This window comes from Schistocerca cancellata, chromosome 4 (assembly GCF_023864275.1).
Source record: "Schistocerca cancellata isolate TAMUIC-IGC-003103 chromosome 4, iqSchCanc2.1, whole genome shotgun sequence".
NCBI classification, from domain to species: domain Eukaryota; kingdom Metazoa; phylum Arthropoda; class Insecta; order Orthoptera; family Acrididae; genus Schistocerca; species Schistocerca cancellata.
This window is the reverse complement of record NC_064629.1, coordinates 80,558,893-80,571,478: the sequence shown is the minus strand read 5'-3', so window position 1 is coordinate 80,571,478 and position 12,586 is coordinate 80,558,893. Positions and strand designations below refer to the sequence as shown.

Here is a 12,586-nt window from a genome sequence, read left to right as displayed (position 1 = left end):
TCCTGCTCTGAGCAAACATCGCAAATAATACACAGCCAGAAGAAGCTGCAACACAGTCAAGGACAAGGTCATTTTATTGACAAATGAAGCGACATAGTTTATCAGTGTAGAAGTATTTGATAAGAAATTTAGATCCAATGAAACACATGTCACAGTAAAAGGTGCCCAAAACAGTCATATCACTATGCAGTGTACCCCCCCTCCCCCCTCCCACCCCTCTGGTGGCAGGCACGTTTGTTGCAAACGATCATAAAGGTGCCAAATGCCGTCCTGTGATAGATAGTCCCAAGCATCTTGTGCCTTTTTTGCAATTCGTCAATGGTTGTCGCAGGCCCTGGAGAATGAGTAAGTTCCTGTTTCATCATGTCCGATACATGTTCAACTGGCGAGAAATCTGGTGATTTTGCTGGCAAGGGCAGGTTTATACACTACAAAGAACACATTGCATCACAGCAGCCATATGTGTCTATGCATTGTCCAGCTGAAAAAGCATACCACCTTCCTGCCATGAAATGGCAGTAGCATGGGAGAACAGCTTGTGCAAAGTAACAGACTTATGTTACTTTACCCTACAGAAACATCAAATGTGATCACGAGTTGTAACCGATTGCCCCCATCCTCCCCTCCCCACCCCCCACCCCCCATAAAGCCTGGGATGGAACCTGTGTATTTTGGGCATATGCACTCTGGAATACGCGATTCATCAGGACTACGACATAAACGTGTACATCCATCACTCACATTGAGACCAAACCTGCTCTCATCACTGCAGACAACAGAGCGCCATTCCACTCCCCAGTTAACTCTTTCATGACACAAGAGTAGCCATGACAGGCAGTGCCACGGTGTCAGTGGTATACCAAAAAGATTCACACGATTTATTAGTCCTGCTGCAAGTAGATGGTTCCCTGATGACACAGCAGGTGCAATATTGCCCAGATTTCGTCCCAGGATGACATTTGGTCAGCCACCACTGCTCACATAATGCACTGATCTTGAGGTATGTCCGTATTATGTGAACGTCCAGAACATGGTCTACAGGTGCTGGAGTGTTCCACAGACCGCTGTTGAAAGCAGCAACACACCACCAATACATTGTGCCCAACAAGTGCAGCAATCATCCTGATTCCCACAGGCCCATAATGTGACTCTGTTCAAAACAGCTGAAGCTGTTCAGCATGAGTACGTACTAGTCAATGGGGCATGATTGTAGCTTAGAATGAATGTTGCAAACACTGTTCACCTCTAAACTCAGCATAGTTACAGTCTGCAGAGTCAAAACATAGGTTGCACAGACCAACGTCCTGAGTGCCATCTGATCACCAGTGACTTTCAACTGTCTCACTACCACTACAACCCCAAATATTACCCCTGGTGCCATTGAACACAGTCCTTAAGGATACTGCATTTTTTCTGGCACTGTATATGTTACCACAGTGATCGACTGAAAGCAAGCTGGTGGAACTGCAATACATATCAGGAACTCGCTTCACCACTACAAAGCAACGTTGCTGCCACTAAAATAGTTAGTCGTCAGAGAAGACCACAAAAGGCATAATCACTGCAGACCACCTAAAGGACGCCTATCAGATGAAGAAAGAACTAACCTTCTCCAAACTAGAGGAAACTGCATGATCAAAATGGCTCTGAGCACTATGGGACTTAACATCTGAGGTCATCAGTCCACTAGAACTTAGAACTACTTAAACCTAATTAACCTAAGGACATCACGCACATCCATGCCCGAGGCAGGATTCGAACCTGCGACCGTAACTGTCGCGCGGTTCCGGACTGAAGCGCCTAGAACCGCTCGGCAACTGCATGATCACCAGGTTCCTTAGTACAAAGCATATGGTGTGCCATTCCAGGATGACTATTCGCAGCAGCCACATCCTACTAACAGCAGCAGAATTAAACCACACACAAGTCTATGGACTAATGGACCAACCAGCTACTCTTTCAATGGAAATACGCCAGATGTCCTCGGTATCTGCATCTTCAAGGGAATCCTAGGATTCATTACTGTGGAGGTCATGCATGTGCTCTTATCTGATCACCTACCTGTGGCATGTTCAGCAGTGGTTCAACACGCTCCAGTCACTAGTCGCCTTAACAGCACCAAGATAAATTTGGACGAATATCAGCAGCAGTTTAGTCAGAAACTAAAAGAACTCCCAAGTCGACACACACACCAGAGCAGACAAGGCAGTTAATTACATCACCACCACCATCACTGAAGCAGCAACATCCTCTACTCCCAGGTCACCCAGCCAAGGTGCAGGTCACCGAACAGAAGCAATCCCACAGGAAACATTATGATTTACAAAGGATAAAAACAGACTTAGTACAGAATGATGCCTTACAAAATAGAAAGCAGTAAAAGCCAGAGTGAATCTTTTGCAGCAAAAGTTAAAGGTGGCCCCGATACAGCACTGAAATCCATTCCCACAGTGACAGGTCGCATGCCATTTGCTCCACCAACAGCCTCACCAACCTGGATCAGGTCACTGTAGCCCAGCAACAGGCTGTTACCCGCATGTCCCGATGCTTAGATTGCTAGTGACTGACTCAGCACTCACTGCTACCCTGCCACCTCACTGATCCCAGGCCCTTTCTGTGGCATCTCATCATCTTACTAAAGCCACATACATGACACCTGCACTAGAGTGGCCACGCTGACCACCATACCCGTTTGACATGTGTGAAATTAAGATCACTGAAAGGTGCAGACTTGTTCTGTTCATTGCTGAGACAAAGGTGTTTTTCCACTGCCGGTCTAGGCCGGCGATTTTCTCACAGATAAACTGATATCTACAGCACATACCAGTTCGAAAATACACATAGAAGGGCTGCTATTACAGCAAACACTAAGATGTTTTTCTCCTGCCAGTCTAAATCAACAGTTTTCGCCCAGGCAAATCCATACTTGTAGCACATTCCAACTTGAGAATGCACTTAGAAGGGTCGCTATTAATAGCTAACTCCAGGTCCAACAACTTCTACTGCCATTTGAATTCTGACATATTTCTGTACTAGTAAGCCAGGGCCATCCATGTTGAATTCCAATATCATAGGGCTGCAGGAAACTGACAGTCCTACAGGGTTCACCAGTATCCCCAGGTCTGCCATCTTGAATCACCATCTTGAATTGTGACGTCGTAGGGTAGCACCAGTATCTCAGGATCATCTATCTTGAATTCTGACATGATAGGGGTCTGGCAAAGCTGACAGTGATGCAGACTGCACCAGTATCCCCATGTTCATCATGTTGGGTCATTATCTTGTATCCTGACATCATAGAGCTTTGCTCATATTGCTCAGGTCTATCTTGAATTTTCAACCAACAAGACAATGTACCATCTTGGATTGTTTGAATTTCTCTCAATTTTCACTTAGGACAACTGCCCTCCTTTCATAGTCACATCATAGGCAATTTTATACATAGGGCAATTGGCCGATATCAGAGGGGCAAGGATGGGAGAGAAATCTGGTAACAGTGCATGATATTATCAATGATGTGATAGGGGAGTGGAAGGGTGGAAATCTAGCAAAACTGCAGGTTGTGCCAGAATTGTCCCAGCCCCATCATTATGGTATATCCAGTTGGTATTCCATGTTGTGAAAGTGATCTCTCCTATTTGTCTGTTTCGGGATATAATGCGATTTCCACGGGGTCCCGGGTTCGATTCCCGGCGGGGTCAGGGATTTTCACCTGCCTCGAGATGACTGGGTGTTTGTGTTGTCCTCATCATTTCATCATCATCCAGGAAAGTAGCGAAATTGGACTGAGCAAAGATTGGGTAATTGTACGGGCGCTGATAACCACGCAGTTGAGCGCCCCACAAACCAAACATCATCATCATCATCATCATCATCATCATCATCATCGGGATATAACTGGTCTGCTTGGGTTCGCTGTTGACCTCTCATATGGCCGCAATGATGAATGATGGTTGTTTGCAAGGATATCAAGACCGGCAACATTGTCAGAGTGCACTTAGCATTTCAGCAACTTGATATTACTTTATCAGGATCCGTGGCACAGCTTGGTTATCTTCCCTTGTTGATTGCCCCGTTGTAGTCTTGTGTTCTGCTTGAGTAGCAGCAAGTGTGTGTCTGTCTCTGTCAGAGACTAATAAGCCTCCATAACTAGCTGGTTAGTATACCTTGCAGTAGGAGCATACTTCTGGAGTGTCTTATGATTCCCCATTAGTTGTTTCTCCGCTTATATACTTCCACTGGCCCACATCGCCACCAGGTGGCATTCAGGCTCGTATTGGGCAGTGATCATAATGTTTGGCTCATCAGTATATGTACCTGTCACACTAACGTTCTAGGGCTTTTCTCTGATCATTACCGCTGTAGTTCTCCTCACATAAACAGTGAAACAGTGTGTGTTAGGAGGCTCCACTTAAACATCCTGTAGAAGCACGAAAACCCGAGATCTACAAAAAATGACATACTGGAAGGCAATAATTGTAGCTGTGCTGCAAATGTCAAACATACTTATGAATACCAATTTGTAATAATAAGTCAATAAATAAAATCCACTGAAGATAGAGGTACTTCTCTGAAACATGTATGGGCAGAAAAAAAAGTTTGGTCATAGCAGAACCACATTTCCTTATTACATATTAGGAACCATTCTGTGCCAAGGAAAGAGCTTCGACCACAATATGATTATGTAGTATACTATTGACGCTATGATTAGATTCCGTTTGTCATTCGGCGATCTGAGCCACTCTTTGATCCTCCTGGTCTGTTTATATATAGGCTTTACGCTGCGTTTGTGTAATTTTCTGTCCACCAGTCTCGCGGTGTTTTAGAGAAAGGCTATGGCCGATGTATCTTCCTCTGACGTGTCACTTCGCCAGTTGTTAGGTTTTGTGGCACTTCTTACATCCTTCGCGTAATACCCATTGTTCCTCGGAACGCTTTCAGGAAGTTACATCACGCTTCCGAGATGCTGTGGCTCTCATATTTGTATCACTTGGGTTATGTGTATTCTAAACAAACATGCTATTCGGTGCGTTGTAGGCAGCCCTGTTCCACGTGCGAGTTTCTGGGTTCTCATAAAGAAAAGTCATTTAGATTGTAATGACAGTTAGTTTAGTACAGATTACTTAGTAAATCCATGTATTTGTGTGTTTTTTAAGTTTAATTTTATAGTCTTCACTGTTTTTGTATAATATTCCAGAAAACGCGAAATAATCATATACTCTGGCTGTTGTCTGTCTTTCTAGCAACTTATGTAGAGCTTATCTTTTTATTACTTAGCTCATATTGTCGGAAAATAGCTTAAATTGCAAGTTGTTGATTCAGTAACTTCGCACTAATAGTCTGTTTACATACAGTTGCGTATGGGCCTAATTTTTGTAAACTTGTTTTCTTGTTTACCGGTAATTTAACTAACTTATTCGCATAAAGGTATTATATTTACCACGAAGGAAAAGTACCGGGCCTGTTGAAGAATTGTTAGGTCCAGACTTTGGTGCTATAGATGCTGTAGCTTTTTTTTTTCCTGTGGGTGACTGTAGTGGGGCGGAAATCGGAGATGTGAATGAGGCTCTTCAGTGGTTCTGTAGGATACTCGCATGTGGCAGAAATAGGAAGGTAGCCGAACTGGAGGGGAAAGCTGATGCCCTTCAGGCTGAATTAGACAAGGCTAGGAAAGATCTGGACAGGTTAAGGATGAAGAAAGGTAAAGAGAGGAGGGGCAACAGGCAACATAAGGAACAGGCTTAGAACTTCATCTGACAGTTCTGTGATGAATGTGAAAAATACATTTGACTTGTTGCTTCAGTTAGAAATTGATGAACCTTAAGCAGATATAGGTGTAGAGAGGGCTCAATAAATTTTCAGCATAAAACTAAGAATGCAGGAAGACAGAAAGGAGAAATAAGGTTTTGTTGTTAGGCGATCCTCATGCAAGAGATGTTGTCAAACTTTTGCAGGATGAACTAGGATCAAAATGCCAGGTTACCAATTTTTTAAAAACTAGTGCTGGTCTGGAGCAGGGGACATGGACTGAGGATGAATTTGCAAAGACGTTACCAAGGAAAGACACTGCGGTTATAGTGGTTTGACCAGGTAATAGTATTGACAGAGGTCCTGGGTATAGTATAGAGTGTGACCTGGCAAAGATTCTGTCATCAGTGAGACATACCAATGTTGAGTTCGTACCTGCTCTCAGACGCCATTACCTACCTCATTTGCGCTCTTCTCTCAGGAGAGCTAATTTGGAGTTGGAACAGCTCCTTATGTCGATGCAATATCACATATTGACATGATTTCCTCAGTAGATGGGATTATACTAGGCACAACCTTCAGATCAACAGGGAAGTGAAGGGTAAACTGCTGGGATAATAGCAGAAAATTTAAGGGAGGAGGCATTGTCATGAGTGGTAAGTTACTTGCGTGTACAGGGTTCAGAACAATATATTTTTTAAAGTTGGGTGGGCAGAAAGGAGCCAAGTTTTAAGAGAGATTAGGATTGAAACAAACATTCAGTTTGGAAAAGGAACAAAACAGAATTCTATCGTATTGCATCAGCACAAACGGTTGTTGGTTAAAAATTTTCAGCAATCAGCAGACATTTTATTTCCACCAAGTTTTAATTCAGACAATGTGAAATACCAGATATCTTTATTGCATCAAAATATTCGAGGTCTAGGAAGTAAAAAGAATAAACTACTTGTCTGCAGTGATGAGTTAGAGTCATCAAACCCAGTTGACATAATCTACCTCTCTGTACATCATGTGACCTCTAGTATAGATGTGTTGTTACAGGATGTAAGTTAGCATCTCACTTTCGTAGAGTAGAAATGGAGGATAGAGTTGCCACAGCCACCAGGAATTGTCATAAATTTGAGAAGGTAGACTGTCAAATTTTGCCTAGAGCAGCATATGGAAGCAGAATTTCGTAATAAATTCTTCATAACAGCAAGTGTACACAGTGCACCTGCAGGTAACTTTAAGCTGTTAATAAATCACCTTGACTCTCTACTGGCCTATTTAACAACAAAATACGAAGAAATAATCGTTGCTAGTGACTTTAACATAACTTTTAAAAAAACTCTTCCAGCTCAGATTTATTAGAGTTAGTAACACTATCATTCAACTTAATTGCTTCTGTAAACTGTCCAGCTATGGTAGCTAACTGCTCACAAACAGCCATTGATAATAGGGCCAATGTTCACAGAAAAGTCTAACAAATAATATTAGACTACAAAACCAATATTCCGTGGCCTTTGTTAAGTTTTAAAACTCGGTAAGATATAAAACCTATTAAATCTGAATTGATTATTTTAGGACACTCCCCAAGGACATGAACTGAAGTGACGTATACAGTGTGTATATGGCATGAATATAGAATGCAGCTGCTTAACAATCTGACAGCAAGTAATATATTGTGAAAGTTGCAGTTCAGATTCCTAAAGTGTTCTTATATTAAGAAGAGTATCTACAAATACAGTGAAAATGTACCTAATTTATTAGACACTAAATCACAGGCTACTGGCATATTTTGTGATCAGTCAAAGGCATTTGACTGTGTTAATCACGATATCCTTCTAAGTAAATTAGAATATTATAGTGTAACAGAAAATGCTGCAAAATGGTTCAAATCCTATATCTCTGACTGGAAACGAAGGGTATCATTTGGAAAGAGACACGTATTAAGCTATCAGGCATCATCCAACTGGGAACTTATTAGATGCACCCCTTACTTTTTCTTGTGTATAAAAATGACCTTTCATCAATAACAGTATCAGATACCAAATCTGTTTTGTTTGCGGATGACACAAAACTTGCAATAAATAGCAAATAACGTGAAGTCTTAGAAAGATCAGTTAATTAAATTTTCATGGAGATTAAGAACTGGTTCCTAGTCAGTTCTTTGTCACTAATATCGAAGAAATACTCTACATCTAGTTCAGAATTTATAAGAGGTATCCCACTAGTATGTGCCCAAACTATGATGACAAACACAGAGAACAGGTGGAAAGTATTAAATTCTTGGGATTATAGCTTGATAATAAATTCAGCTTGGAGGATAACACCACAGAACTGCTGCAGTACCTAAACAAATCTCTATTTGCAATGCAAATATTGTCAGACATAGGTGATATAAAAATTAAAAAGCTGGCATACTAAGGTTACTTTCATTCCACAGTGCTATATGGGACTATTTTTTGGGGTAACTCATCAAGCCAAGCTGAAATTTTCTGGTTCCAAAAATGTATAATAAGCATTACTTGTGGTGTCAATGCAAGAACTTCCTGCAGAGACCTGTTTAGGGAACTAGGGATATTAAGTACTGCTTCCTAATAATATTTATTCCTCAAGGAAATTTGTCATTAAAATATATCTCTTTTTCAAACCAACAGATCAGTTCATGAAATCAGTAAATGCTAGAAATGAGAATAATCTTCACAAAGATTTGAAGTCACTTCCTGTGTTCCAAGAAGGCATCTGTTACTCAGGAACACACATTTTCAATAACTTGCCAACCGCCATAAAAAGTTTAAATACCGAAAAGTTCAGTTTAAAAAGAGCCTAAATAATTTACAGGTGGCCAACTCCTTCAACTCCATTGATGAATTTCTTAGTGAACCCAAGTGATGGAGTGCATGTTACTAATAATATCGAAGATTGTGAATATTGGTAGGGTCTACAATCTAACTTCTGTACAAATTCAGTGCAGTAATGTGATGATTGTAAGTAAGTGTTGTAAAATGACTTTTTCTATATGACCATCATTCCACTTAGGATATGTGGAAGGTACCTTAGCAGAATTGTTTTTCATTGTAAATATTTATTGTGTATTCTTGTTTTTCTGACATTTTCTACAACCTAGATGATCTCCTCACTATGGAACGAAAAGTAGATCAATCTAATCTACGCAAGTTTGTGCAGGTATCGGTCCATGTGCATTATTCCCGATATACTCTGTGGCACAGATTCTCACCATTCCTCGTAAGCAAGACATCCAAAATGGTTTGTTTTTTTCAATGTCAAACTTTATCAACAGCTGTACACTTTAAGATATTTTATGTTATTTTGAAATCAACCAATTTCGTCAATTCATTTTGCCATCTTTAGGCCCCATACGCTTTTTTTCAAATCAACGAACTTATCGTATAGCGCCATAAAACTGGATATCGTGAATTCCAATCGTTGTATAGATGCTTCATACGAAGCCATGACAGTACGTCTTCGTCATACTACAGTTATGATTACTAAAGGTAGCAGATATCTGTATAAACGACCCGATGACTGCCCTATAGCTTAGGAGTGTTATACTTGTGCAACTTACAGTATATTACAGGACAACTGCGGGGGAGAGTTTCACTTGGCTCCAAACCAAATTTTAGTCTCGCTGTAACATACAAAAATAACTAGACGTCTAATAACATAAAGAAAGCAGCCAAACATCTAGATCCACATCTACAGTTACATACGTATTCTGCAAACAACTGTGAAATGCATGGCTTATGGTACTTCCCATTCTGCTACATATTAGGGTTTCTTCCCGTTCCATTGGTGTTACGAGTGCTGGAAGAATTACTGTTTAATTGCCTCTTTCTGTGCTTCAATTCTGGAGCTATGCAAGTCGGCACTAGCCATCATGCAGCTATGACGTACCGTACTAGATGTGCTGGATATGGTGCCATAGGTCTCGTCTACTGTAAGATATGGCGACTTTTCAGATGAAATGCTAAGTTCTCATATGGTTTTCATAGGAACTGAATGAGTGGATTACCCGACTGAGCACATGTCCCACGCTTAGACCATCACATTACAAAAAGAGAGTGAATAAGGAAAAAAATGGTTATAACATGCTTGGCTTCGACCATCCGTATTAAGCCAATAACTCAAATAGAACACTTCTTCCATAATATTCATTATTATAGCGCCTTATTGAACGTGGAGAGTTTCCAACACGCATGTCAACATTACCAGCGAAAATGGCTGAAGAAAAGTAGGCGAAGCTACTATTGTGTACTTAAGTAAAACTGGCTATCAATTCGGTAGTTCTCGAGAATTCTCTCATTTATTGTTCCTCAATATTGGAGCTTTACCACGTAGGACTCATAGAAGAGACAGAGAAGGTCCAGCGAAGAGCGGCGCGTTTCGTCACGGGATCGTTTAGTCGACGCGAGAGCGTTAAAGACATGCTCAACAAACTCCAGTGGCAGGCGCTACAAGAGAGGCGTTTTGCATCACACAGGGTTTTTACTATTCACATTTTGAGAGACTACTTTCCCGGAAAAGGTGGGCGAAATATTACTTTCGACATACATCTCGCGAAACGATCACGATGAGATAAATCGCGAAATTAGAGCCAATACAGAGGCTCAGGGGAATCAATCAGTGGTACGAGAAGCACCCTTCACCACACACCTTCAGGTGGCTTGCGGAGTACTGATGTAAATGTAGATGTAGATATAAAGCCACAAAACAAATAATGTAACACACTGCTGTAGTAGCAAGGTGCCAGTCAGTTAAATACTTTAAGATTTTCTCAGAATTACAGCCTCAGAAAAAGTTATACACAGGGCAGAGGGTTTGAATCCCAGAAGGGTTGATAGTCAGGTGTCTAACCATTAAAAATGGTGGCGGGATTAGAACACGCTGTAAAATGACGGTAGGGGTAACAGAAACAAAGAGTGACTCTATGAGAAAACATGGAGATGCTTGTCAGCAAATACCAACACAATCGACATAGTACCTGAGCTACAGCACCCGAATATCGATGTTCATAGTGAAACAACACAGTTAATTGTTCGAGGAGAAAGGCCCTGATCAGTTCGGGTTAACTGAAGAAGACAATAAACGACGTTTATGAAATTATGTACAAAGTGCGTCTGACATTCGTCATACGCTAGAAACACTTATTTTATTATGGTTATGATTTAATAATTATTGTTTGCATAAAGGTTTCGACAGAGATCATTTCCTTTGGATCATTCAGGCTCACATTAATAGGCAAAAATTTAAAGTCGACTGAAAATAAAGAAAAGAAACCAACAATTAAGTAACTACAATACATTCTTCTGTTAGTATTACCGGTACCTCTTTTATACGAACCAACTTACCAAAACAGCTCTGTCCAACTTTTTACATCCCTGAGAATATGCTGTGTCTATATCAACACAGTGGAGTCTAGCTTCGGTAGGTGTGTCGCGAAAGCAGTTGACACACAACATATTTTTCTGAGTGTTTGAAAACATTATGTACTGCTCTCCATGCACTGCACACTGAAAAAAAGAATGTGTCAATCAGACGTCTGTTAAAATACGATAAAACAGTCACTCAAATGCGTATATGGTTAGCCGTACCCTTCTATGTCCTTCCTTTGAGCATTTTGACATGTGGACAACATCATGTGTAGAAAACATTTTAGCACGATGTGTGTTTTCACGGCAGTGATTGCATAGAGCTTGTCCTGAAATAACAGTAAACGAGTAAACGCAGTTATCATAATCAATCAACAAATAATAACCGACAGATAACATGAAATAGTAAAACAAATGAAAGGCACAATGATAATATTACCTCACGCGTAAATTCTTGAACCCAAACGTGTAAAATTTGTCCAACAAACCATCTATGCAAAAAAAAAAAAAAAGAAAGTAAGATGCAAATTTTGTAACAAATTCCACAAAGATTTTCTTGAATATCTTTGAATTTTTGCCCCTCTGGTTAACTGTTAATTGCAGTCTTCACAAGATAACATCTCGACTCACTCCATAGTAACTGATACAGTCTTCCGTCATCGAACTCAAACTGAAAGATATCTAGCTGAATAAATACACGGATTTTGTGGGTGACCAACAGAAAATAAAACTCAGCTGTCTTGTATCATGCATTCAGTGTTATATGTGCTTCCACTGTTTACGTGATGTTTGTTAGTCGAAACATACCTAGCGAGATGGCGCAGTGGTTAGCATACTAGACTCACATCGCGAGGACGACGGTTAAAACCTGCGTCCGGCCACCCTCATTTAGGTTTTCCGTGATATCCCTCAAATCGCTTCAGGTAAATGCTGGGATAGTTCCTTTGACAAACGGCACGGCCGATTTCCTTCCCTTGCTTCCCTAATCCGAGCTTGTGCTCCGTCTCTAATGATCTCGTTGTCGACGGGGCGGTAAACAGTAATCTCCTCCTCCTCTTTAATCGAAACTTGTTTGGTTTCTATTGTGATACCCTGGTGAATGGAATAACATTCTTTTTTGTGGATTCACTTTGCTAACGAAAAGTATGTCCACTAAGGCTTTGAGGTGGTCTATAATGTTTTGAGCCAGTCCGAAGGGAGTGGTCAAATAGCTTACAGGGAGATGGCAGACGTCGCGACAAACAAACTTCGGCGTAATAATTTGGCACCACTCGAAAATAAGTCATGTGAAACGGTTTGCCTCACTATGCATCCCTTTTCGAAAAACGTTCAGGTCAATGTCATGAAACATTGATTTCACACCTCATGGATTCTTTAAAATTCTCGAAAATAAGGATCTTTTACATTAAACATCACGCCCAAACTCTGCGGGTCGTATGATTAGGCCTCTCCTTTTTTGTTTGTAA

The 12,586-nt window shown here is 40.8% G+C and overlaps 1 protein-coding gene across 2 annotated transcripts in view; it reads right to left on the bottom strand.

Annotated features, from left to right (window-relative positions):
- Nucleotides 1–12,586, bottom strand: part of LOC126183774 (uncharacterized) — a 485,018-nt gene that overhangs the window by 337,012 nt on the left and 135,420 nt on the right. For both annotated transcript variants that reach the window (XM_049926010.1, XM_049926009.1), the window contains 2 exons: nt 11,343–11,449; nt 11,100–11,261 (listed from right to left, as the gene is read on the bottom strand). In XM_049926010.1, the coding sequence (XP_049781967.1) occupies nt 11,100–11,261; nt 11,343–11,449 (269 nt within the window). The remainder of the gene's footprint in view (nt 1–11,099; nt 11,262–11,342; nt 11,450–12,586) is intronic.